The sequence below is a fragment of the Salvelinus fontinalis genome, chromosome 40 (genome assembly GCF_029448725.1).
Source record: "Salvelinus fontinalis isolate EN_2023a chromosome 40, ASM2944872v1, whole genome shotgun sequence".
Lineage (NCBI taxonomy): Eukaryota > Metazoa > Chordata > Actinopteri > Salmoniformes > Salmonidae > Salvelinus > Salvelinus fontinalis.
In genome coordinates, this window is record NC_074704.1 from 20,111,738 (window position 1) to 20,132,897 (window position 21,160).

The 21,160-nt window shown below is 42.7% G+C and overlaps 1 protein-coding gene across 5 annotated transcripts; it reads left to right on the forward strand.

Annotated features, from left to right (window-relative positions):
* The first annotated feature begins 563 nt into the window (after positions 1 to 563).
* On the forward strand, positions 564 to 20,603 carry LOC129839173 (puromycin-sensitive aminopeptidase-like). Of its 5 annotated transcripts, none has more exons than XM_055906471.1 (23): positions 564 to 891; positions 4,677 to 4,767; positions 4,961 to 5,038; positions 5,242 to 5,363; positions 5,805 to 5,912; positions 6,247 to 6,447; positions 6,619 to 6,715; positions 6,814 to 6,847; positions 7,099 to 7,213; positions 7,392 to 7,556; positions 7,683 to 7,787; positions 7,976 to 8,036; positions 8,166 to 8,275; positions 8,407 to 8,470; positions 8,608 to 8,747; positions 9,859 to 9,993; positions 12,810 to 13,050; positions 13,498 to 13,640; positions 14,143 to 14,199; positions 14,633 to 14,740; positions 15,051 to 15,206; positions 18,103 to 18,150; positions 18,284 to 20,603. In XM_055906471.1, exons 1-23 carry the CDS (start codon positions 865 to 867, stop codon positions 18,428 to 18,430), a joined length of 2,553 nt encoding a protein of 850 aa, XP_055762446.1. In that variant the 5' UTR covers positions 564 to 864; the 3' UTR covers positions 18,431 to 20,603. The 5 variants fall into 5 exon arrangements, with proteins under 5 accessions (XP_055762446.1, XP_055762442.1, XP_055762444.1 ...); XM_055906467.1 differs by lacking the exon at positions 564 to 891 and adding an exon at positions 1,296 to 1,662; XM_055906469.1 differs by lacking the exon at positions 564 to 891 and adding an exon at positions 1,296 to 1,662 and having other exon boundaries at positions 12,810 to 13,029.
* Positions 20,604 to 21,160: the final 557 nt, after the last annotated feature.

Genomic DNA, 21,160 nt, shown 5'->3' on the forward strand with positions numbered 1-21,160 from the left:
TTATGTTTTTTGAATCATGAGAATCTGCTTTCAGTTATTGTTGGTTTATAGATCAAAGATGTTTAGATCAGAAGACAAAAAATCAAAGATATATCTACAAGGTGTGGCCAAATGTTTAACTGTTGTAACAATGCGGAGGGCTCCATTCTACTCTGCATGATTGGTTGATGGTAGGTGAGGGCGGGCGGTCCTGTATAAACACAAACTCAGTTCCTTGACAATTTCCTTCACAACAGCTCTGCGCTGCCCCACAACATCTCTGCGCTGCCCCGCAAAGCACAAGATGTATGAATGCCCTGACTTCTGCAGAGCCGGTAAATGCTGACCGTAGGTGCTGCACTGCCAATGCAGACGTCAGAATGACTATGCAGCGCCTTTGATATGGCCTCTGCAGAAGTCAGTGCATCTCAGAGATGCTCTGAAAGAAGTTGTCAAGGAAGTGAGTTTGTATTTATACAGGACCTCATACCCGCACCTACCATCAACTAATCATGTCAATGCGAAGCCCTACTCATTGTTACAAAATGTGAGGCGCATAGCGCAGTACGGAGCTCAATTTGGCCACTGCTTGCCTCTGGAGGCTTCGCAATCGCATCACACCATCCATACGCCTCCGACCACATTTTTGGATCAAGCATAAACGGGTTCTTATGGATGCAGGCTACAGCACCAGTTACTTAGCCGTTGGACACAGATAATAAAGAGTTACATGGGTTTAGATAGTGGAATTGTATCTTAAATTGGTTGCTTTTTCATGACATGATCTGAAGAATTGAGCAGCAGCTACTTCGAACACCTTCAGTGGCCGTGCACGTCTTCTTGGCAGGAGGATTCTTAAGCAAACAAAGTAGAGTTGATAGAGAGATGTCTGCAATGACCTACATGAGTCATGTGAGTAGCTAAGCCCTCTGACTACTGGTTTCCATAGGTGATTTACACACACTCACTACTAGGCAACAACATAGACAATCATCAAAACATTCACAACATAAAAAGGTAAACAACCTGTTGTTGATGCAAATTCTTATTTTCAGAGAGTGCAGATGACTTCATGCATTATTGTTATTTCTGCTACTATCTACTACTACTAATAAGGAATGCTACAAACAGAAAGCATGTAATTGTCAGTTATGATTTATGTCAAATATTTTACATAACATAGCTATATTTTTGGAGAAAAAGAGTTTACTGCAATTGACAAACTAATTCAAAACCAAACATATTGAACACACCCCCTTGTTCCAGTGTTCCTCCGCTTCAACGCGATGACACTTTCCTCGTCATACTGCGCTCCTACACACGTTGTTACGGTGGATTTGAAGTGAGAGGGGAGGACCCTAGCTGGTAACATTTCTAGCGAAGGATTTTATGTTGCTGGTTCTCGGCCGTCGGGTTTCGCTGTCATTCGTAAAACGAGTAATTCCCCAAGATCCAGTTTTGCTGTCGAAGCACATTTTGCAGAACTTCAGAACTATCAAATTCCGAGTAATACACAGCAGCACCGTCTTCGCAATCGCCACCAGACAAAATACAGACACCATGCCTGAAAGGAGGCCCTTCGTAAGGTTGCCCACTGACGTCTACCCTGTCAACTACGGGTTGTGCTTGAAGCCCGACCTCATCGACTTCACTTTCGAGGGCAAGCTAGAGGCGATTGTGGAGGTAGGGAAAGTAATTGAAAGACAATTTGTATCGTACTTGGTGCATGGTTATGTAATCTATTTTGCCAAATGTACAACGTTCGAATGGCAAAATGCTAACTAGCTAGCTAACTTGCCAGCTAGCGAACCACAAACTAACCGTATCTACTAACCCATGATAGTAGTGGCAAACAGCTAGCCTAGTTCACTTTAGCTAGGTTGAACATATCTATTCAATGTAGAAAATATTGGCTTGAATGGTACCGTCCAGAGTAACTAGCTAGCTACCTACCTAGATGAACCGTCATTCGCTAGTTAACTGCTAATACTAGTTAGATAGCTAGGCACATTAACGTTAACTCGCTGTAATTTTTGCAAATCGTTCACGGGCTAATAGTCACTACTACATACTTCTCACTTGAAATTAATGTATAGTATGATCAACGTCAATGCAAAGATGTTGATTTAGCTTCAATGCTAACGTTAGTTGCATGTCAGCGCACCCAGTTAACATGCGCGCTAGTGCTAACTGAGCTAATGTTTGCTAAATCATAGCTAGTAAATGTCTTCCTACTAGAGGACCTCTCAGCTTCCGTCTCTGTGTTAACCTATTTTGCAAGCGTGTTGCTAGCAGACAATTTCAATGACAAAACACTAGATATTCAACAACCATGATGTATAACATTTAGAACTGATATTGTTTGATGATAATGCACGACACTTAAAGAAATGTAGTTAAATTATTCCTAATATGTCAGTGATTGGGAAAATGGTGTGCAACCTTGCGTACTTCCCATTGCCTGTTGGTATGTTGATGGTGTAAACCAGTTACTACATACGGATGGGCATGAATTCTCAAACGGACGTCAAAGCTCGATCTGTAACCAGAGATGACTTGTATTTATTTTGTTATACTGTAAAACTATTTGGTGGAATGTGCCTTGGCACCCCCCGTTTTACCCCTAAATTCCCTTTCCCCTCCATGTCTCATTCACTCAATTGCCTTCTGACTGCTCCCTGCACACACAGGCGTGCTGAGTGTGCATCACAAGCCTATAAAAGCGGTATCTAGCTGATGGATACACAAACTACATTCCTTGCCAAATGATGACAGTTTTATCACAAATTATAAATGGACTGGTTGAAGTAGGAAAATGTGTTCCAACAACAAGCAGCAGTTTGGGAATAATTGTCTCTAGCCTATTTTCCGCTGGGTTCACTTAGACCTAGACTGACCAGGTGAAAGCTATTATTCCTTATTGATGTCTCTTGTTAAATCCACTTCAATCAGTGCAGAAGATGAAGGGGAAGAGACAGTTTAAAGAAGGATTTTTAAGCCTTGAGGCATGGATTGTGTATGTGTGCGCCATTCAGATTGTGAATAGGCAAGACAACATATTTAAGTGCCTTTTAAACGTAGTAGTAGGTCCCAGGCGCACCGTTTTGTGTCGAACTGCAAAACTGCTGGGTTTTTCGCGCTCAACCGTTTCCCGTGTGTATCAAGGATGGCCCACCACCCAAAGGACATCCAGCCAACTTGACACAACTGTAGGAAGAATTGGGGTCAACATGGGCCAGCATCCCTCTGGAACTCTTTTGACACCTTGTAGAGTCCATTCCCTGAAGAATTGGGGCTGTTCTGAGGGCAAAAGGGGAGGGGGTTTAACTCATATTAGGAATGTGTTCTTAATGTTTTGTACACGGTCTGTATGGGGCAATTAGTATTTGTTATCTGTAATACTTGAGTATGATTTAGTTTTTTCCCCAATACGAGTACTGCAACTGTCAAATGCCCATCCCAACTACTACACCACATGTCTATTACAGACTTGCTTGCTTCATTTGATTCGTTTCTTATGGGTATCATATTTGGTGACAAATATGGTGCATAAATTCCGCTCAGATGTTTGCATACACCATCTTCATCTCAGAACACAGGCTAGGAACACAAGTTACTAGTCATCATGGGGACATAACACTGGCTGTGTTTCAATGACACTTAAAACGCCAGGCTAAACTATTTTAGTACCTTACACACAAACATTGTCTAAATCTAATAGATTATTTCGGTATGGGTTATCTATGTGCCGCTGATCTATGTTTGGTATCCATAGGGGGGTGGCACATTGTTTTACGTAGTTGGTGAACTGCATTTGCCAAGGAAATTAGGCTAGATGAAAGGATTAGGCAACTCTTTGCATTTAAGTGATAAGTACAGTTGTCAAGTATGGCATTTTTAACTGCAATACATGGGCTATGTGTTGTCAGTTCCGTGGCTGCTATTTGTATGCACATTCTATAATTTCATTAGCTAAGTTAATGTCAATGCTAGCCCAGGATTTAAAAGTTGTCAGATAACCGCACAATAGCCAACAAGACTGATAGCTATGTGGCACCGTGCCATCACCTAGCACACTCTATAATTACAGCCCTGCCTTCTTGGTTACAACCTCCCAGCTCTCTGAGTATCAAAATAAACAACGGCAGCACCCAACCGTCAATAAATGGGACTAGCCTTTTCTCTCAGAAAGCCGCGTCTGAGTGTGCCTCTGGGTTCCGCCCTCAATAGGTCGGACGGTCGACCGTCGCATGAGCCGCTATCACATTGCATTCTAGTCAGAAGCCCTATAGGCTGTCTCTTTCTTTCCCTCTCTCCAAACCATCTTTCACTCCCTTTCCGCTCTCCCTGTCAAGCCACAATTTTTTCACGGTGACACTGAGCCACTGTAGGTTAAGCCTGCCACTGTAGGTTAAGCCTCCTACAGTAAGTTGTTTGATCCCTATCGCTGCTATCTGACACAGTTCAGATTAGATTTACCCTTAATGGTGGATTTGCTTATGGCAGAAAAACAAATATCCTAGTTTGGAAGTATTATATCGAGGGAGTATTATCATTGAGGGACTCTAGAATGACTGCCAAACATTTTATTTTTTACACTAATTAAAAATGTCGTTCTTATGTCTTCCTGGGGATTTATACAAGGGTATGCTAGTCCCCGATTTTACTTAGTAGTCGTGTTTCTGTCGTTTTTCCAGGTTAACCTGGCCACTAATCAGATTGTGATGAACTGTGCTGACATCGACATCATCACAGCATCCTTTGTACCAGAGGGAGGGGAAGGTGAGGGTGAGATTCTGTCAATTGTCTTTTCATATTTCTCTTGAATATAGACAAACTATTATATATATTTTTGATTTTATGTATTTCTATTTCCTGATTAGACCTGCTTTTTCAGGCTTGTTAGGCACATTTGTATGTTCTTTTCATTATTATGTTATGGCAGCGAATATCAGCCTTGCATTTTTTCCCTTCTCTTTAGAAATTAACGCTACAGGATTCAACTATCAAAATGAGGATGAGAAAGTAACTCTGTCATTCCCTAGTGCTCTACAGAAAGGTAAGTCAAAGGACTCGCCGTTAACCAGAATGGCTCCAGGGCTTTTTAGGTTTATAATAAACCCTCCACTCTCTGCCATTCACTATTCTTCCTAGTGTTTGACACCATGCCATGTCTTTTTGTTTGTAGTTGACAAAAAAACAAACCTCTTATTGTAGTAAAGGCTGAATAAACACATGTTGGTTTTTGCACCTGTTTCCCAGGATCTGGTACTTTGAAGATTGACTTTGTTGGGGAGCTGAACGACAAAATGAAAGGTTTCTACAGAAGTAAATATGCAACTCCTGCAGGAGAAATCCGCTATGCTGCTGTCACACAGTTCGAGGTACAGTAACTAGGCGCTCCTCCTGTCCTGCATTACTTCTGGTACAGTAATGAGTACAGTTTCTCTCGGCAGAAGAGTTGATTTGCTTAACCAATGTTGCAATAGTGTAAAGGAATGTGACTGCCATTTGACCACAGTGTTTGAGGGTTGTCACACCCTGGCTATAGGCTGAATGTTTTAGCAACCATTGTTGGAGAGTCTTGATAATGCAACATTGTAATCTCTTTAGAAAAAAATGTGGGGAGGGGAACGACATGCCCAGCTGCTATATACGGAATGTTGTTTATTTTGAACTTTCACTAGAGGTCATTGGAGTAGATTTATTATAAAGCAGCCCTCTGACACCCTCCAGGATGTTGGCCTGACATAACATGCTGTGAAACGTGTTGAAACTATCTTGCCTAACCTCCCGTGGCGTTCCCTCCTTTCTTCTCTCCTCAGGCCACGGACGCTCGCCGGGCCTTCCCCTGTTGGGACGAGCCAGCTATCAAAGCCACCTTTGACATCTCTCTGATAGTTCCCAAGGACCGAGTAGCCTTGTCAAATATGGTATGTGTCACACTAACTCTTCCGCCTGAGGACGCAAGACCCCAAACAGCTTGAGTCACATTTCGCCACTCTGTTGTTTGCTCTCTGCTAACATTGGCTTATGTAACATAAGACGGTCTTGTTGGGTCACTGCATTCCCCCCCCCCATCTAGCTACAAGAGTAATAAGTCTGCTGGCATTCAAAATGTAACTGAATTAGTATGTTTTTCCAAGATGTCTGCCCTGTGGACTGTTAAATTCTATGAGCTCATTCTTCAAAAGCATTGCTGACTCTATGACTTTCTGATTTACATTTTCTGTCTGTACTAATATGCCCTTGTCCTCAATGACACAGAATGTCATCGATCGAAAACCACATCCAGAAGATGACAGCCTTTTGGAAGTGAAGTTTGCCACCACCCCCATCATGTCCACGTACCTTGTAGCGTTCGTCATCGGCGAATACGACTTTGTAGAAGGCCAATCGTCGGACGGCGTGACCGTACGCGTCTACACGCCTACCGGAAAGGCGGAACAAGGGAAATTTGCACTAGAGGTGAGTTGTTTTTACCCCTTTTTAAACTTGGATACTGGTTAGACCAGTACTAAACTCTAGTCATGTATCACATATTGATGAATGACAGTTACTGCTAGCACAACAATCTATTGGCATCAAGTGTAAAATAGAAAAAAAACTAGATATCATTTCCATCTACTTTTCTCACAGGTTGCTGTAAAGACCTTACCTTTCTACAATGACTACTTCAATGTTCCTTACCCATTGCCTAAAATTGATCTAATAGCTATCGCTGACTTTGCTGCTGGTAAGTACAATTCAAATGACTCTATTTCAATTATTATATTTTGACGAAAAATAGGAATTATAGTCAAGATCTAACACGCTTGGTGCTGCCCCCTCCAGGTGCCATGGAAAACTGGGGCCTTGTTACTTACAGGTAAATCTAAAGTAATGTTGCTAAATTTGCAACTAATGAGAGGATGCACAGTTAGCCTGCCAATCATGTTATTCCACAAAAAGATTACTTGATTACCACTAGCGGGAAATGTATGTGATTTTTTTATATTTTTTTATATGCTATTTATGTTTTTGTGTTAATGCATGATACCACTAGGGGGAGTGTGAAATGAATCACTTTTGCGCTTGTTTTTCTTCGAGTTGACCTCGCTGTTTGACCTCGTTTCCCAGGGAGACGGCGCTGCTGATTGACCCAAAGAACTCATGCTCGTCCTCACGGCAGTGGGTGGCCCTGGTGGTGGGACACGAGCTAGCTCACCAGTGGTTCGGAAACCTGGTCACCATGGTAAACAACCACTGCGCTCTTTACTGCTTATGTAGAAGCAAAAAGCACTCTGCTGGTCAATGACCGAAGGACATGATCATGAAAGATATTGCATTATTGAAGATTATATGAACAACTTTCTTCAATTGCATTGTCCTGAATTAGTTTTAGTCAATATGATCCCCCCCTTGCCTTGTAGGAATGGTGGACCCATCTGTGGCTTAACGAGGGCTTCGCATCATGGATCGAGTACCTCTGTGTGGACCACTGCTTCCCTGACTACGACATCTGGACACAGTTTGTGTCTGCCGACTACACCCGCGCCCTGGACCTGGATGCGTTGGACAACAGTCATCCCATCGAGGTGTGTGGCTTTAAATTTGTAAGATTATATAGATAGATGTGAATATACGTGAGGTATCTCTATCAGATGAAAGCAAACCTCGTACTGCGTTTGAAAGCATGAACTGACTGATTCCCTGGACTGCAGGTGAACGTGGGCCACCCGTCGGAGGTGGATGAAATCTTTGATGCCATATCTTACAGTAAAGGCGCGTCTGTGATCCGTATGCTGCACAACTACATAGGAGACGAGGTGAGGAGCTGCTGCCCAGGCACACTGCCATGTTGTCCACTAATTAGTCAAGCTCTCTTTCATGTACTAGCTAAAAGGGTATTCCGTGAACAAGTGTCTCTTTTAACTATTTGTATATTTTCATCTCAGATGTTTTTCTTGATATTCTAGCTTTCTTTGTAAACCTATTTTGTTTCTTCTGTCTCTAGGATTTTAGGAAAGGAATGCATTCCTATCTGTTGAAGTTCCAACATAAAAATGCGGCAACAGGTAACACTGTCAAGTCTCCTATAAATCTCATGAATTTATAATGGCTTGTCTGGTCCATTATAACAAGATATATATATTTGAGCATTGTAATTGGTTGGTGACCACCTCTCTCCCCACCACCTTTCCCAGAGGACCTATGGGAATGTCTGGAACAGGCTAGCGGGAAACCCATCGCCCTGGTGATGAGCTCCTGGACTAAGCAGATGGGCTTCCCTATAATCGTAGTGGACCAGGAGCAGGTAAATAGACCACAATGGAAATTGTCTTTGGACAATATGAATGTTCTGTGTTTATCCTGTGAGAGGGGATCTCTCTGTTTTGGATATAGCTGTTTGTGTATTAAATAATCATATACTTTTTACTTTTGTAGCAAGGGGATGACCGCATCCTCAAGATATCTCAGAAGAAATTCTGTGCCAGTGGACCACATAATGGTAAGATAATATTTTCCAATAACTCGCCACAACAAAAAAAGCCAGGTACAAATTGCTGGTTCCCTATTTGTCACATGAGACAAATATCCTACTTTGCTTCATCTCATTGGGTCTTGCTTGTGTCAATCATCCACCAGGTGAGGACTGCCCTAACTGGATGGTACCAATCAGTATCTGTACCGGTGAGGACCCCGGGTGTACCAAGCTCAAGGTGCTGCTGGACAGCCCAGAGACCACCATCACGATCAACAACGTCAGCCCTGACCAGTGGGTCAAGGTGAGGACAACCAAATTCCACCTATTACATCTGTCTAATATAGAATTGAGTTGAAAACCAAGCCCTGAGGCCTTAACATGTGTACTATAACCCTTATACAGAGTTGCATGTTTAGGGAAATAGAAAGATGTCTAATAAAAGCAAAATGGATACAAAAATTCTCGCTTCAAGAGCCATGACCTTGGAGGTCTGCCTGCTTGGAGAATTATACATTTTTGTGAATGGGCTGTAACATTCACGATTCTGAGACAGTAAATACTAAACAAACGGATGGGAGATCATTGAGTTCAGTAAACCAATCACCTGACAAAAAGGGTCGACAAGAGGTTAAGCCAACCATGACCCTTGAAGGTCTTTAAAAGGGGTCAAAAGGTCACACAGATGGCTGTTTAAAGGGGTCACTGGAGGGTCAGGATTTGTGAATGGACCATAGAAATAGCTGTTCACTGAAAGGACATCATTAGTAATGTTAAAGTAAGTTTGGGGAACTGAGAACCATTCAAAAATAACCACTTGATTGGGACTAGTGGTTGCTTGAGTGGGATTATAACCTGGCTAGTCCCTATCTAGTTAGCAATGCTAAAGAGGATCCACAAGGCCAGTGGTTACCAGGGATACTAAGACCCCTAGGGGTACTTGTGAAGACTCATGAGACCATAAGCTTACTGGTAAAATGCACAAGGGGGTACTCCGGGCAGAGCAAAATTCAATTGGTGGTACTGTAACCGAAAAAGGGAACCACTGCACAAGGCTATGGTAGGGGAGAGTGAAACTACTTATGCGTGTGCCATTCAGAACAGAGAATTATCCATGTACTGAGTTGATCAAAGGGTTAGAAAATATCTCTTCCTGTTTCCTTAATGCTAAGCTGTACTTTTTATGGCTAGAATAGAACATTATTTTGTTCATTTGTTGGGTGGGGTCACTCAAGCATATAAGGGCTTTCTTCCACACTTGCTTGTTAGGCAGATTTATTTCCGCTTTAGCTAACAAGTTTGGAACAGCAAATGGTTTGGCATGACACCGACAAAGGAGTGGAAGAAAACAGATTGGCAACAAGGCTATGGTCTTTGGCTGCTGTTCAACTGTCCTCCTCCTCCTCCCCCTATAGATCAACCCAGGAACAGTGGGCTTCTACAGGATCCAGTACAGCTCAGCCATGTTGGAGAGCCTGCTGCCTGGTATCAGAGACCTCACCCTGCTGCCTGTGGACCGTCTGGGCCTGCAGAACGACCTCTTCTCCCTGGTGAGAGGAGAGACTACCGTCAACACTACACCAACTTGCCCTTTAGCTTGACGCTAACGCTCAAGAATAAATTTGATATTGATGGTATTGGTGCTTGTGTATAAGTCAGCCATGAACAGGGTAAGGGTCAGTTCCTGTAACAATCATAATCATAAAAAATAATTCCTTTCTGCCACAAAACCCTTAGGGCCTTGCTATATGGAAAGGGAAAGAACCTATCTGCCTAGTCTAGCACTACAGTGGCAAAGAAACAGTGTAAAAAAAAAAATCTGTATAAACAGATACTTTTTGAGGAAGCCCAGGGTCGAAGCTTCCCCTAAAATATACTAGCCGCTCAATGTTGTAAATGTGGAATCCACATAAAGTTAACGAAACCCCAACATAGTGTCAAATCAAATGTTATTTGTCACATGCGCCAAATACAACAGGTACAATTTCACCTTACAGTGAAATGCTTACTTACAAGCCCTTAACCAAGTTTTAAGGGAAAAAAAGTTGTAGGTAAAAAATATATTTTTTTAAATAAATGCTTCCTATGGGGCAGAACAGACAGGGTTGGTTTAGACTGACATGTAAACTATATTTAGTCTCCAAATGTTTAATAGAAAACATACATTTCCCCATGAGCACTTGTTGTCTCTCAAATAGTTGTTGGTTAGATAGCTAGTGAATTTGAGCCATATTAGTATAGACATGACATCAGTCATAACACCTCAAAACAAGATACAACTAGCTGAAACGAGCCACCTACGATTCCCCACATGGCAGCTTCTTTTCATTGTTGCTAGCTATCCGACCCTTCAGAATCATAACGCACGCCTTCCGGACACATCGATGCACGTACCGGTATATCATTTTCGCGACGTTGTCAGCCAACCTGTCTATAGCTGTGGTAGCCAAAATAATTCTCTGCTCAGCATTTTTTATACATTACCCTAATCATGATGATGTTAATTGCTTAATTTACTCAGGAACCACACCTGTGTGGTAGTGGTGAATGGGTCATCCGCAACCGCACCACTATGTATAAATAAATAAAAAGGAGACCCGCACCTGACCCTAATCTGCAAATTTAGAAAATGTGCTGTAGTCTACAGTCAGAGATGGCGGGATGTTTTTTTTTGACGGGTGCAGGATTTATTTTGCCCTAATTTAGATGCGTTTCTGATAAATAATGTCTGATATTTTGGCACATTTTTATCTAAATGAAATGAATGAGTCAGCCCTAATAAGGTTCTATCTACATTTGTGTCAATCTAGTTATTGACTTGTTTTGTTAAATGGTCTCTACCTATAGAGTACTCTAAATACCCCAATTCATGCTATGTTCAAAACAATACAGGATCAAAATGTATACCATTTAAACCAATGAAGGTTTGTAACTTTAAAGCCAGTTATCTCAGACTCATCTTTTTGCAGATGGAACCTTGTAGACCCAAGCTCTCTGACGTCGTTTTGACCGGTGGTAAGGAAATAGGAAACTGTGAAATACGACCCAACATGTTTCTGATAAGATTTCAGTTCGGCTTGGACACATATTTTATGTGGTAGGAAATATGATCAGCTTTTATCATGCTGATTTTAAGATAGGGGACCGTCTGTAGAGGTGCTAACTGCATTTGCATTCTCAAGATGCTGAAAGAAATCATATTTCCCCATATATTTCGATGTACATTTGGTGTTTACTTTTGCTGAATGAAATGCTTAATTCTGCAGGAGTTAATATTAAGGCTATAGACCTACAGTCGGTGTCCATATTTCAGTTTCCATTTTATCCATCTGAACGGTAGGCTAAAGTTCCCCGTCTTGTGACTGTCGAATATGTATAGCGCTCCAAACAACTTTTCTGGCCCTCCCTTCTCTTTATTTTCAACTCCGTTTTGCAGCATTTCTCTTATTTAATTCAACTCTGACATTGTCCTTTTTCCCTAAGTGGATCGACATCCACTTTTTCTGTCCGTTCCCAAAAGCATTTGGCGATTGGCATGTAGGCTATTTGGGGCGTGTACAGTTAGGACAAACGCACAAATGCCAGATAGCCTAAAAAGAATGAAAGAAAAACCTCAATGTAGCCTATAGATATATGAATAAAACATTTATGGAATCTTTTATGCATTTTCTCTTTATTCAACCTGCCACCCACCTGCCCTTCCATCTACACAGTATTTAATGAGCCGAAACCCGCCCTGCGGATATACCCGCGGGAACTGCGCCTTCTGAGTCAACCTGCGCATCACTACAGTGTGGAAGCACCTGCTTTCGATTTACTTTGTATCCCTCATTTACTCAAGTGTTTACATTATTTTGGCAGTTACCTGTACATGTTATTGTTTTGTGGCCATGTAAACGTAACCGTTATGGTTCGATAACGAACTGCTCCTTTCTCCCTCTGTACCCATGAGTATTAAGCTCTTTGACTAAGATATGTCATGTGAATTGTTAAGCATTGATTCTTCGGCCTTTTTCTCACCAAAGCCTCTTATGAAGATGTTTACTGTAGATGTTGGATAAACAATTTGTAATCCAATCAGCTTGTTTTCCTGCTTTATCCTGTTCCTCAAAGGCTTTATTGTCCCATTCATTCAGGGCTCAATTACAAACACTGTAGATAACATCACAACACTGTGACTCTTAACAACTTTTCCCCTGCTCTTACCTCTTCTATTCCTCTTACCCTCATTCTTCATATTCCTCTTTCATTCCTCTTTTACCTCTCCTTTATTTTCCTCCTCTATTCTACTTTCACCCCCCCCCCCCCAATTCCTTCTCTTCTTGTCGCCAATCTTCATCCTATTAATCATCTTCATCTTCCTCAGTCGCGTGCTGGCATGATCAGCACGGTGGAGGTGCTGAAGCTGATGGAGGCCTTTGTCAACGAGCCCAACTACACGGTGTGGAGCGACCTGAGCTGCAACCTGGGCGTGCTCTCCTCCCTGCTCTCCCACACCGACTTCCACGAGGAGATCCAGGAGTTCATCCGGGACCTGTTCACTCCCATCGGCCTCAAGCTGGGCTGGGAATGCAAGCAGGGCGAAGGTGAGCCCCCCGGGGCCGGTGGTAAGCGTTACGAACTGAGCTGCCGAGTCAATCCTCAGCTTTTAGCCCCAAGTTACTTGATGAAGCACTGATTGGGGTGGATAGGTGTAAGAGAGATGGCAATAAGTCTACGTTGCACTCTTGATAGGCTTGGTGGGATTTATTTTCTGCTATATTGCTTACACCTATACAATATATTCAGTTCTGCTCAAGTGCCTAGGGGTTAGGGGCTAAGGGTCAGTTTGGGGTTAGGCAAGTGTTTTGTGTAGTAGGGGTATCAGCCCAGAGCTGGTGATGTATGGATTTACTGGCTCCTGGATTGCCTAGCAGTAGATACATTTGGTTCTTTTGGATGAAGTTCAGTGTGTCAGTTTGTGTTTTTAACATGTGAGACTGACTGGTGCTTTTTTTTCTTTTTCTGTTTTCCGGCCCCGGTTCTTCTATTCTCTCCTCTCCTCCCTCTCTCAGGTCACCTGGATGCCCTGCTGAGGGGCCTGGTTCTGGGGAAGCTGGGGAAGGCGGGACACAAGCCCACGCTGGAGGAGGCCCGGCGGAGATTCAAAGACCATGTGGAAGGCAAGCAGATCCTCTCTGCAGACCTCAGGAGCCCAGTAAGCTGTTCTGCCACACACACACACACACACAGATACACATACACACACACACATTTATTCATAGAGAAACACACGTGTTCTTAACATGTAGTTACATAAAAAGGCCCCATTCCAAACTAACCTTTGCCCTCTAACCCTAGGCTCTTGATGACTTTCCGTCATGAATGTTTAAAGGATTTGATTGGTCAGCAATTTGATAACGTCTCCACCTATGCCTCTGGTTGGCTAGGTGAAGCGTCTTCAGTACTGCTTTGACCTGTCCATTTATTTCAATCAGTTGTGGTTAACATTTCAACAATGGGCCTGTAATCATGTTATTGATCCGTCTTTCAAACAGTGACATCTCATTTGTAGATCATCTCTAAGTGCTAATGATAGTTATTTAGTACCACCATGACTGGAAGTAGATGCCGTTTGAGACAAAGACATACATTTATTGTAAAATCAAGTGATGAAACCGTGTTGAATGCCCATGTGTATGGTCTTTGTTTCTCTCCAGGTGTACTTAACAGTGCTGAAGCATGGTGACAGTGCCACATTGGACACAATGCTGAAGGTAAGTCACACCAGCTAATGGTGTATTCACTAGTGCACACCGTAGCAAAATGTTTTGCAACGAAAACAAGCATTTCTTATTGGATAAATTCAGATTAGTCCCGCCCTGTTTCGTCACGTTTGGTTCCTAGACAATACACCCCAGCCAGGCCAGCTGGTTGGAGATCAGTCTCCTCAATAAGCATGAGTCATATATTGTAAGCATGAATGATTTCAATTACATTTCCTCAGTCAGATGAACAGGATTACCAGCTCGCTCCATGTCCTAGACATGGAGAGCCTCACCAATAATCTGTGACAGATAAAGCTTTAATCACAGTCAACTGATGAGAATTGATATCATTTGATACCGTCCCATAAATGTCACACCAAAGGTAAAATATTCATATTTTTCTCTCACATTATTGCTGTCTAATCTCTCCCATCCTCTTCAGCTTCACAAGCAGGCTGACATGCAGGAGGAGAAGAACCGCATAGAGAGAGTGCTGGGAGCCATCTCTGCCCCCGACCTCATCCAGAAAGTCCTCACCTTTGCCCTCTCGGTATGTACACACAACCATTCTTGCCCTGGCATCTGGAGTGTGTTGCTTGCTCCTGCTATTTTGTCAGGAGAATATAAAAGACAGAACAAAAATCTCTAGAAACATTCATATTTACACCTTGTGTTCTTTTGGTCTCGCTTTTATGGTGTTCATTCTTTAAAATAGCCGGTGCAATTGTTAACACTGGTGTTAACTAGTTTCGTTAATGTAGCCCTCCTAGTTCTTTTGGTCATACGAGTTTACCTATAAGATGAGCATGATGAATTCATGGCAATTGGCAAAAACCAACCACTCTGTCTCCCCCACCCAGGAGGACGTGCGTCCCCAGGACACCGTGTCAGTAATCGGGGGCGTGGCCGGAAGCAGTAAGCATGGTAGGAAAGCCGCCTGGAAGTTTGTCAAAGACAACTGGGAGGAGCTTCACAACCGCTACCAGGGCGGCTTCCTCATATCACGGCTCATCAAGGTAAAGGCTCCGCTCTGAAGCATTGTCGTTTAACTGTTCTTATTCTCATATTTTCCTCAGAGGGCACTGTATACAGTGCATTTCAAAAGTTTACAGACCCCTTGACTTTTTCCACATTTTGTTAAATTACAGCCTTATTCTAAAATGGATTAAATAAATAAAAAATCCTCAATCTACACACAATACCCCATAATGACAAATCTGAAAAAGGTTTTTTGAAATGTTTGCACATATTTTAATTAAAATCAACAAACAGAAATACCTTAATTCAATTGATTGAACATGATTTGCAAAGGCACACCTGTCTGTATAAGGTCCCACAGTTGACAGTGTATATCAGAGCAAAAACCAAGTCATGAGGTCAATGTAATTGTCCGTAGAGCTCAGCGACAGGATTGTGTCGAGGTACAGATCTGGGGAAGGACAACCATGGAGCACTCCACCAATCAGCCTTTTATGGTAGAGTGGCCAGATGGAAGCCAATCCTCAGTAAAAGCCACATGACAGACCTCTTGGAGTTTGCCAAAAGGCACCTAAAGGACCATGACCATGAGAAACAAGACTCTCAGGTCTGATGAAACCAAGGTTGAACTGTGGCATCATCCCTACGGTGAAGCATTATGCTGTGGGGATGTTTTTCAGCGGCAGGAACTAGGAGACTAGTCAGGATTGAGGCAAAGATGAATGGCGAAAAGTACAGAGAGATGAGATCCTAATGAAAACCTGCTCCAGAGCACTCAGGACCTCTGACTGGGGCGAAGGTTCAACTTCCAACAGGACAACGACCCTTAGCACACAGCCAAGACAGTCAAGGAGTGGCTTCGGGACAAGTGTGAATGTCCTTCAGTGGCCCAGCCAGAGCCCAGACTTGAACTCGATCTAACATCTCTGGAGAGACCTGAAAATAGCTGTGCGGTAACGCTCCCCATCCAACCTGACCGCTTGACAGGATCTTCAGAGAAGAATAGGAGAAACTCTCAAAATACAGGTGTGCCAAGCTTGTAGCGTCATACCGAAGAATACTTGAGGATGTAATCGTGGCCAAAGGTGCTTTAACAAAGTTAAGATTTCTAAACCTGTTCTTGCTTTGTCATTATGGGGTATTGTGTGTAGATTGATGAGGGGGGGGGGGGACATTTAATCAATTTTAGAATAAGGCTGTAACGTAACAAAATGTGGAAAAATCAAGGGGTCTGAATATTTTCCGAATGCACTATATATTCTGTATATACACTGCTCAAAAAAATAAAGGGAACACTTAAACAACACAATGTAACTCCAAGTCAATCACACTTCTGTGAAATCAAACTGTCCACTTAGGAAGCAACACTGATTGACAATAAATTTCACATGCTGTTGTGCAAATGGAATAGACAACAGGTGGAAATTGTAGGCAATTAGCAAGACACCCCCAATAAAGGAGTGGTTCTGCAGGTGGTGACCACAGAACACTTCTCAGTTCCTATGCTTCCTGGCTGATGTTTTGGTCATTTTTGAATGCTGGTGGTGCTTTCACTCTAGTGGTAGCATGAGACGGAGTCTACAACCCACACAAGTGGCTCAGGTAGTGCAGCTCATCCAGGATGGCACATCAATGTGAGCTGTGGCAAGAAGGTTTGCTGTGTCTGTCAGTGTAGTGTCCAGAGCATGGAGGCGCTACCAGGAGACAGGCCAGTACATCAGGAGACGTGGAGGAGGCCGTAGGAGGGCAACAACCAAGCAGCAGGACCGCTACCTCCGCCTTTGTGCAAGGAGTAGCAGGAGGAGCACTGCCAGAGCCCTGCAAAATGGCCTCCAGCAGGCCACAAATGTGCATGTGTCTGCTCAAACGGTCAGAAACAGACTCCATGAGGGTGGTATGAGGGCCCGACGTCCACAGGTGGGGGTTGTGCTTACAGCCCAACACCATGCAGGACGTTTGGCATTTGCCAGAGAACACCAAGATTGGCAAATTCGCCACTGGCGCCCTGTGCTCTTCACAGATGAAAGCAGGTTCACACTGAGCACATGTGACAGACGTGACAGAGTCTGGAGACGCCGTGGAGAACGTTCTGCTGCCTGCAACATCCTCCAGCATGACCGGTTTGGCGGTGGGTCAGTCATGGTGTGGGGTGGCATTTCTTTGGGGGGCCGCACAGCCCTCCATGTGCTCGCCAGAGGTAGCCTGACTGCCATTAGGTACCGAGATGAGATCCTCAGACCCCTTGTGAGACCATATGCTGGTGCGGTTGGCCCTGGCTTCCTCCTAATGCAAGACAATGCTAGACCTCATGTGGCTGGAGTGTGTCAGCAGTTCCTGCAATAGGAAGGCATTGATGCTATGGACCGCCCGTTCCCCAGACCTGAATCCAATTGAGCACATCTGGGACATCATGTCTCGCTCCATCCACCAACGCCACGTTGCACCACAGACTGTCCAGGAGATCGCGGATGCTTTAGTCCAGGTCTGGGAGGAGATCCCTCAGGAGACCATCCGCCACCTCATCAGGAGCATGCCCAGGCATGGTAGGGAGGTCATACAGGCACGTGGAGGCCACACACACTACTGAGCCTCATTTTGACTTGTTTTAAGGACATTACATCAAAGTTGGATCAGCCTGTAGTGTGGTTTTCCACTTTAATTTTGACTCCAAATCCAGACCTCCATGGGTTGATAAATTTGATTTCCATTGATAATGTTTGTGTGATTTTGTTGTCAGCACATTCAACTATGTAAAGAAAAAAGTATTTAATAAGAATATTTCATTAATTCAGATCTAGGATGTGTTATTTTAGTGTTCCCTTTATTTTTTTGAGCAGTGTATTATAAGAGGAATGTATTATGGAAGACTGGTAGCTTTTGCATGTGGCCCAATGACCTAAGCCAACTCACTTGTATATTCACCCCTCTTCACAGCTCTCTGTGGATGGATTTGCCATTGACAAAATGGCTGCTGAAGTGAAGGTGAGCATCATATTGGTTTATACCTCTTTTAATAGTGTTGTCTCGCTCAATGAAACTGATAAATGTGAACAAAAATAAGTACAGCTAACTTCTGTCGTTTTAATTCTAAACGCGGCCATTTTGTATCTTCCAGAGTTTCTTCGAGAGCCACCACGCGCCGGCGGCTGAGCGCACGGTGCAGCAGTGCTGCGAGAACATTCTCCTGAATGCCGCCTGGCTCAAGCGCGACGCCGACGACATTCACCAGTATCTACTGAAGCGCAAAGCTCCCCCGGTCTGAACAACCCAGTCCCCTCCTTCCAGCGCGGACCTCCCTGCATCATAGCTGCCTCGGCCCCCCCTTCTCAGTCCATAGATGGAGAGCGAGCATACTCAAAGCAGGCTTAATTTCTCTAAAAGGAAAAAAATACAAATGACGACGACGTCAACAAACAAGCCAAGAATTTAACCAAGCGTTGAAAAAGAAAAGAGACTATTATACATAAATAACAAAGCAAATTCATTTGTCTGACAAAGAATGTAATTGCCCCCATTCTGCCCATCGGAAGATGATACATGGAGTTAGGTTATTGGGGTTTAACACTCCCAGATATGATTTGTGGAATGGCTATCCCAGTGTGCGTCCCAAATGGCACTCCATTCTCTATTAGTGCACTATGTTTGACTTGAGCCAAATGGGCCCTAGTTAGTGAACTTTACAGTGAATAGGGTGCCATTTGAGATGCACCCCCAAGTCTGAGTGCATGCTCACACTCCCGTACAGTTACGACACGCAAAACATAAACACTTGCATACACACACAACCTTGCATTGTAGTTTGAAAACTGTGAATTTCTTTCTTTTTCTCATCTCACTCCTACTCTATGTAGAAAAAAAGCATGAATAATATGATATATCCTGTGTTGCTGTTTTTGTTCACTTTGTTTGTTTTCTGTACAAACAAATTATTTTCTTTCTTTTTTTCCGCCATAGGCTTTTCGCAGTTGCTGGTTTTTACCCAACAGGTGTAGTTTGTGTAAGAGCACAGCTGGGCAGAATGGGGTTAATATAGCGTGTGATGTTTTGTTGGCGGTAGTTAAATGAACTCATGGCACTGATCTCCATCTCTACTAACGGTTAGGACAAAAGGTGAGCAGCGCTAGCATGGTACTACATGTATACTGTATAATGCAAGCATTCTTGCAAAGACGTTCCACAAATCTGAATAGCGATATTCATTGTTACCTTACCCGCCACTCTCTTCCCCCTCAATCCATCATCCTACTCTGGCATTTGATACATACCCCCCCCCCCCCCCTTCAGTCGCCTGTATTCTCAGCCCTCTGTGGAGTTACAGAATGATATATAGTATGGCAAACGACAAACATGCATATTTAAATTGTTTCTTCATCTGCCACATTATATACAAAATTACGTCTTGTTTTCAATAACTTGTTTTTATAAGATGCAGTGATTTATTTTAACATTGAGGAAAAACTTTCATTTATTCTGAAGAATTAGTTAAACAACACTACTTGGGCCTTTTAGTGCAGTTAACGCCAGGAAACTTTAGTGTATACACTTTCATGATGTACTGGCCCAGTTTGAAATGATAGAATTTACTTAACACTGCTATTGAACTCCGAAGCCTTAAAAATTGGTATAGTGGTTTGCAATAATTACACTGAAGTGGGTGATATTCCACTGCAAAGTTACAAATATTGTTTCTAACATGACAGATCTACACACAGACTTGTTGAACGAGTATATCTATATAGAATTTGATGTGGCTTTGAAAACATTTACCCGGAGAAGATCATCAAACTAATTGTCACTCTTTCCCTGGAACATTTGTTGTGCTTTTGTTTAAAAATAGTTGGTGTTCATTAAAGTTAAAAAAAAAAAAAAAAAAGACTTAAACAATATGAAACTAGTACAGTTGATTTATGATTGAGTTGTGTGTGTGCATGCCTGGAAGTGGAAACCAGTTTGATATGTAATTTAACAATTACTAATACAATTTTGTATGATCATAATAAGCAAAAATATGATCATAAATAGATTACAAATGGTTCTAGTAAAACCTGCAATAGAAATGAACGCTGTACATAATTAAAGTTGACCTAAATGAGAATAAAGTAAATGGGTATGATGTGTAGATGGAGGGAAGTAAAATCAGTCTGTACATGTTTCACAAGGTGTCTGTAAACTTGCGGTGGTGGATTTTGGTATGTCTGAGATTTACATGCTGTTACATTTTCATTGCAGTATTACTCTGCAGTCCAACGCTTTGTGGTAGTGGGTGGAAAAAATGACTCCGTTTTTCAAACACTGAATGATCAAACTTAGTTTTGAATGTCGCATTGCTGCCGAGAAAAATGTGGGGAAAAAACTTAATTGGCAGGACGGCAGGGACGCTGGTGTTGCCAAAGCAGAAATTAAGATGCAGTACAATAAAGTAACGTGGTAATTAATATCCTTCACTATGCGAGATTCTTTCACCTTGGTTTACAGTACCTTGATCTGATGATGCATTGATAAACTGGTGAGTCTTCAATTCCAGGTATTTTTTTTTTTATACCTTTCTATAATCCTACGCACAGTGCTTGGGAACTGTAATACTACAAACCTGATCTTTGTCGGCTGTATATATTGGGGTGGGGAACCGCAGGTCGAAATGAACTTCATGGATTAATCAAACATTGTAGTGTGTAGGCATATTCTACAAAGTAATAATGCTGACATAATTCGACCAATGTGTAGCCACATTTTCTTTCTCTTTGTAGGCTCCTAAACTTTTTTGTGGGGGGGTGCAGAGCTCCTTTAGCTACTACATTACTGCTGTGTGAAGCGTACAACCAAGTCTCTGAGGAGTGTGGGAGTGAACTTGACAATAAATGGATCAGGTTACTGTAATTAACTTATAGAGGACTGGTTAGGATCACATTGTCTATTTATATATCAGTTCCCGTATGTATATTTGTAGGATGATGTGATTTAATATAGGTTCAGTGTTACTTGGTGGTTTGTA

Coding starts and splice junctions, on each gene's coding strand:
- LOC129839173 (XM_055906467.1), top strand. CDS start 1,369: ATGTTGCTGGTTCTCGGCCGTCGGGTTTCGCTGTCATTCGTAAAACGA. Junction 7,788..7,975: donor ACAACTACATAGGAGACGAG/GTGAGGAGCTGC, acceptor TTCTGTCTCTAG/GATTTTAGGAAAGGAATGCA. Junction 13,641..14,142: donor CTGCAGACCTCAGGAGCCCA/GTAAGCTGTTCT, acceptor GTTTCTCTCCAG/GTGTACTTAACAGTGCTGAA.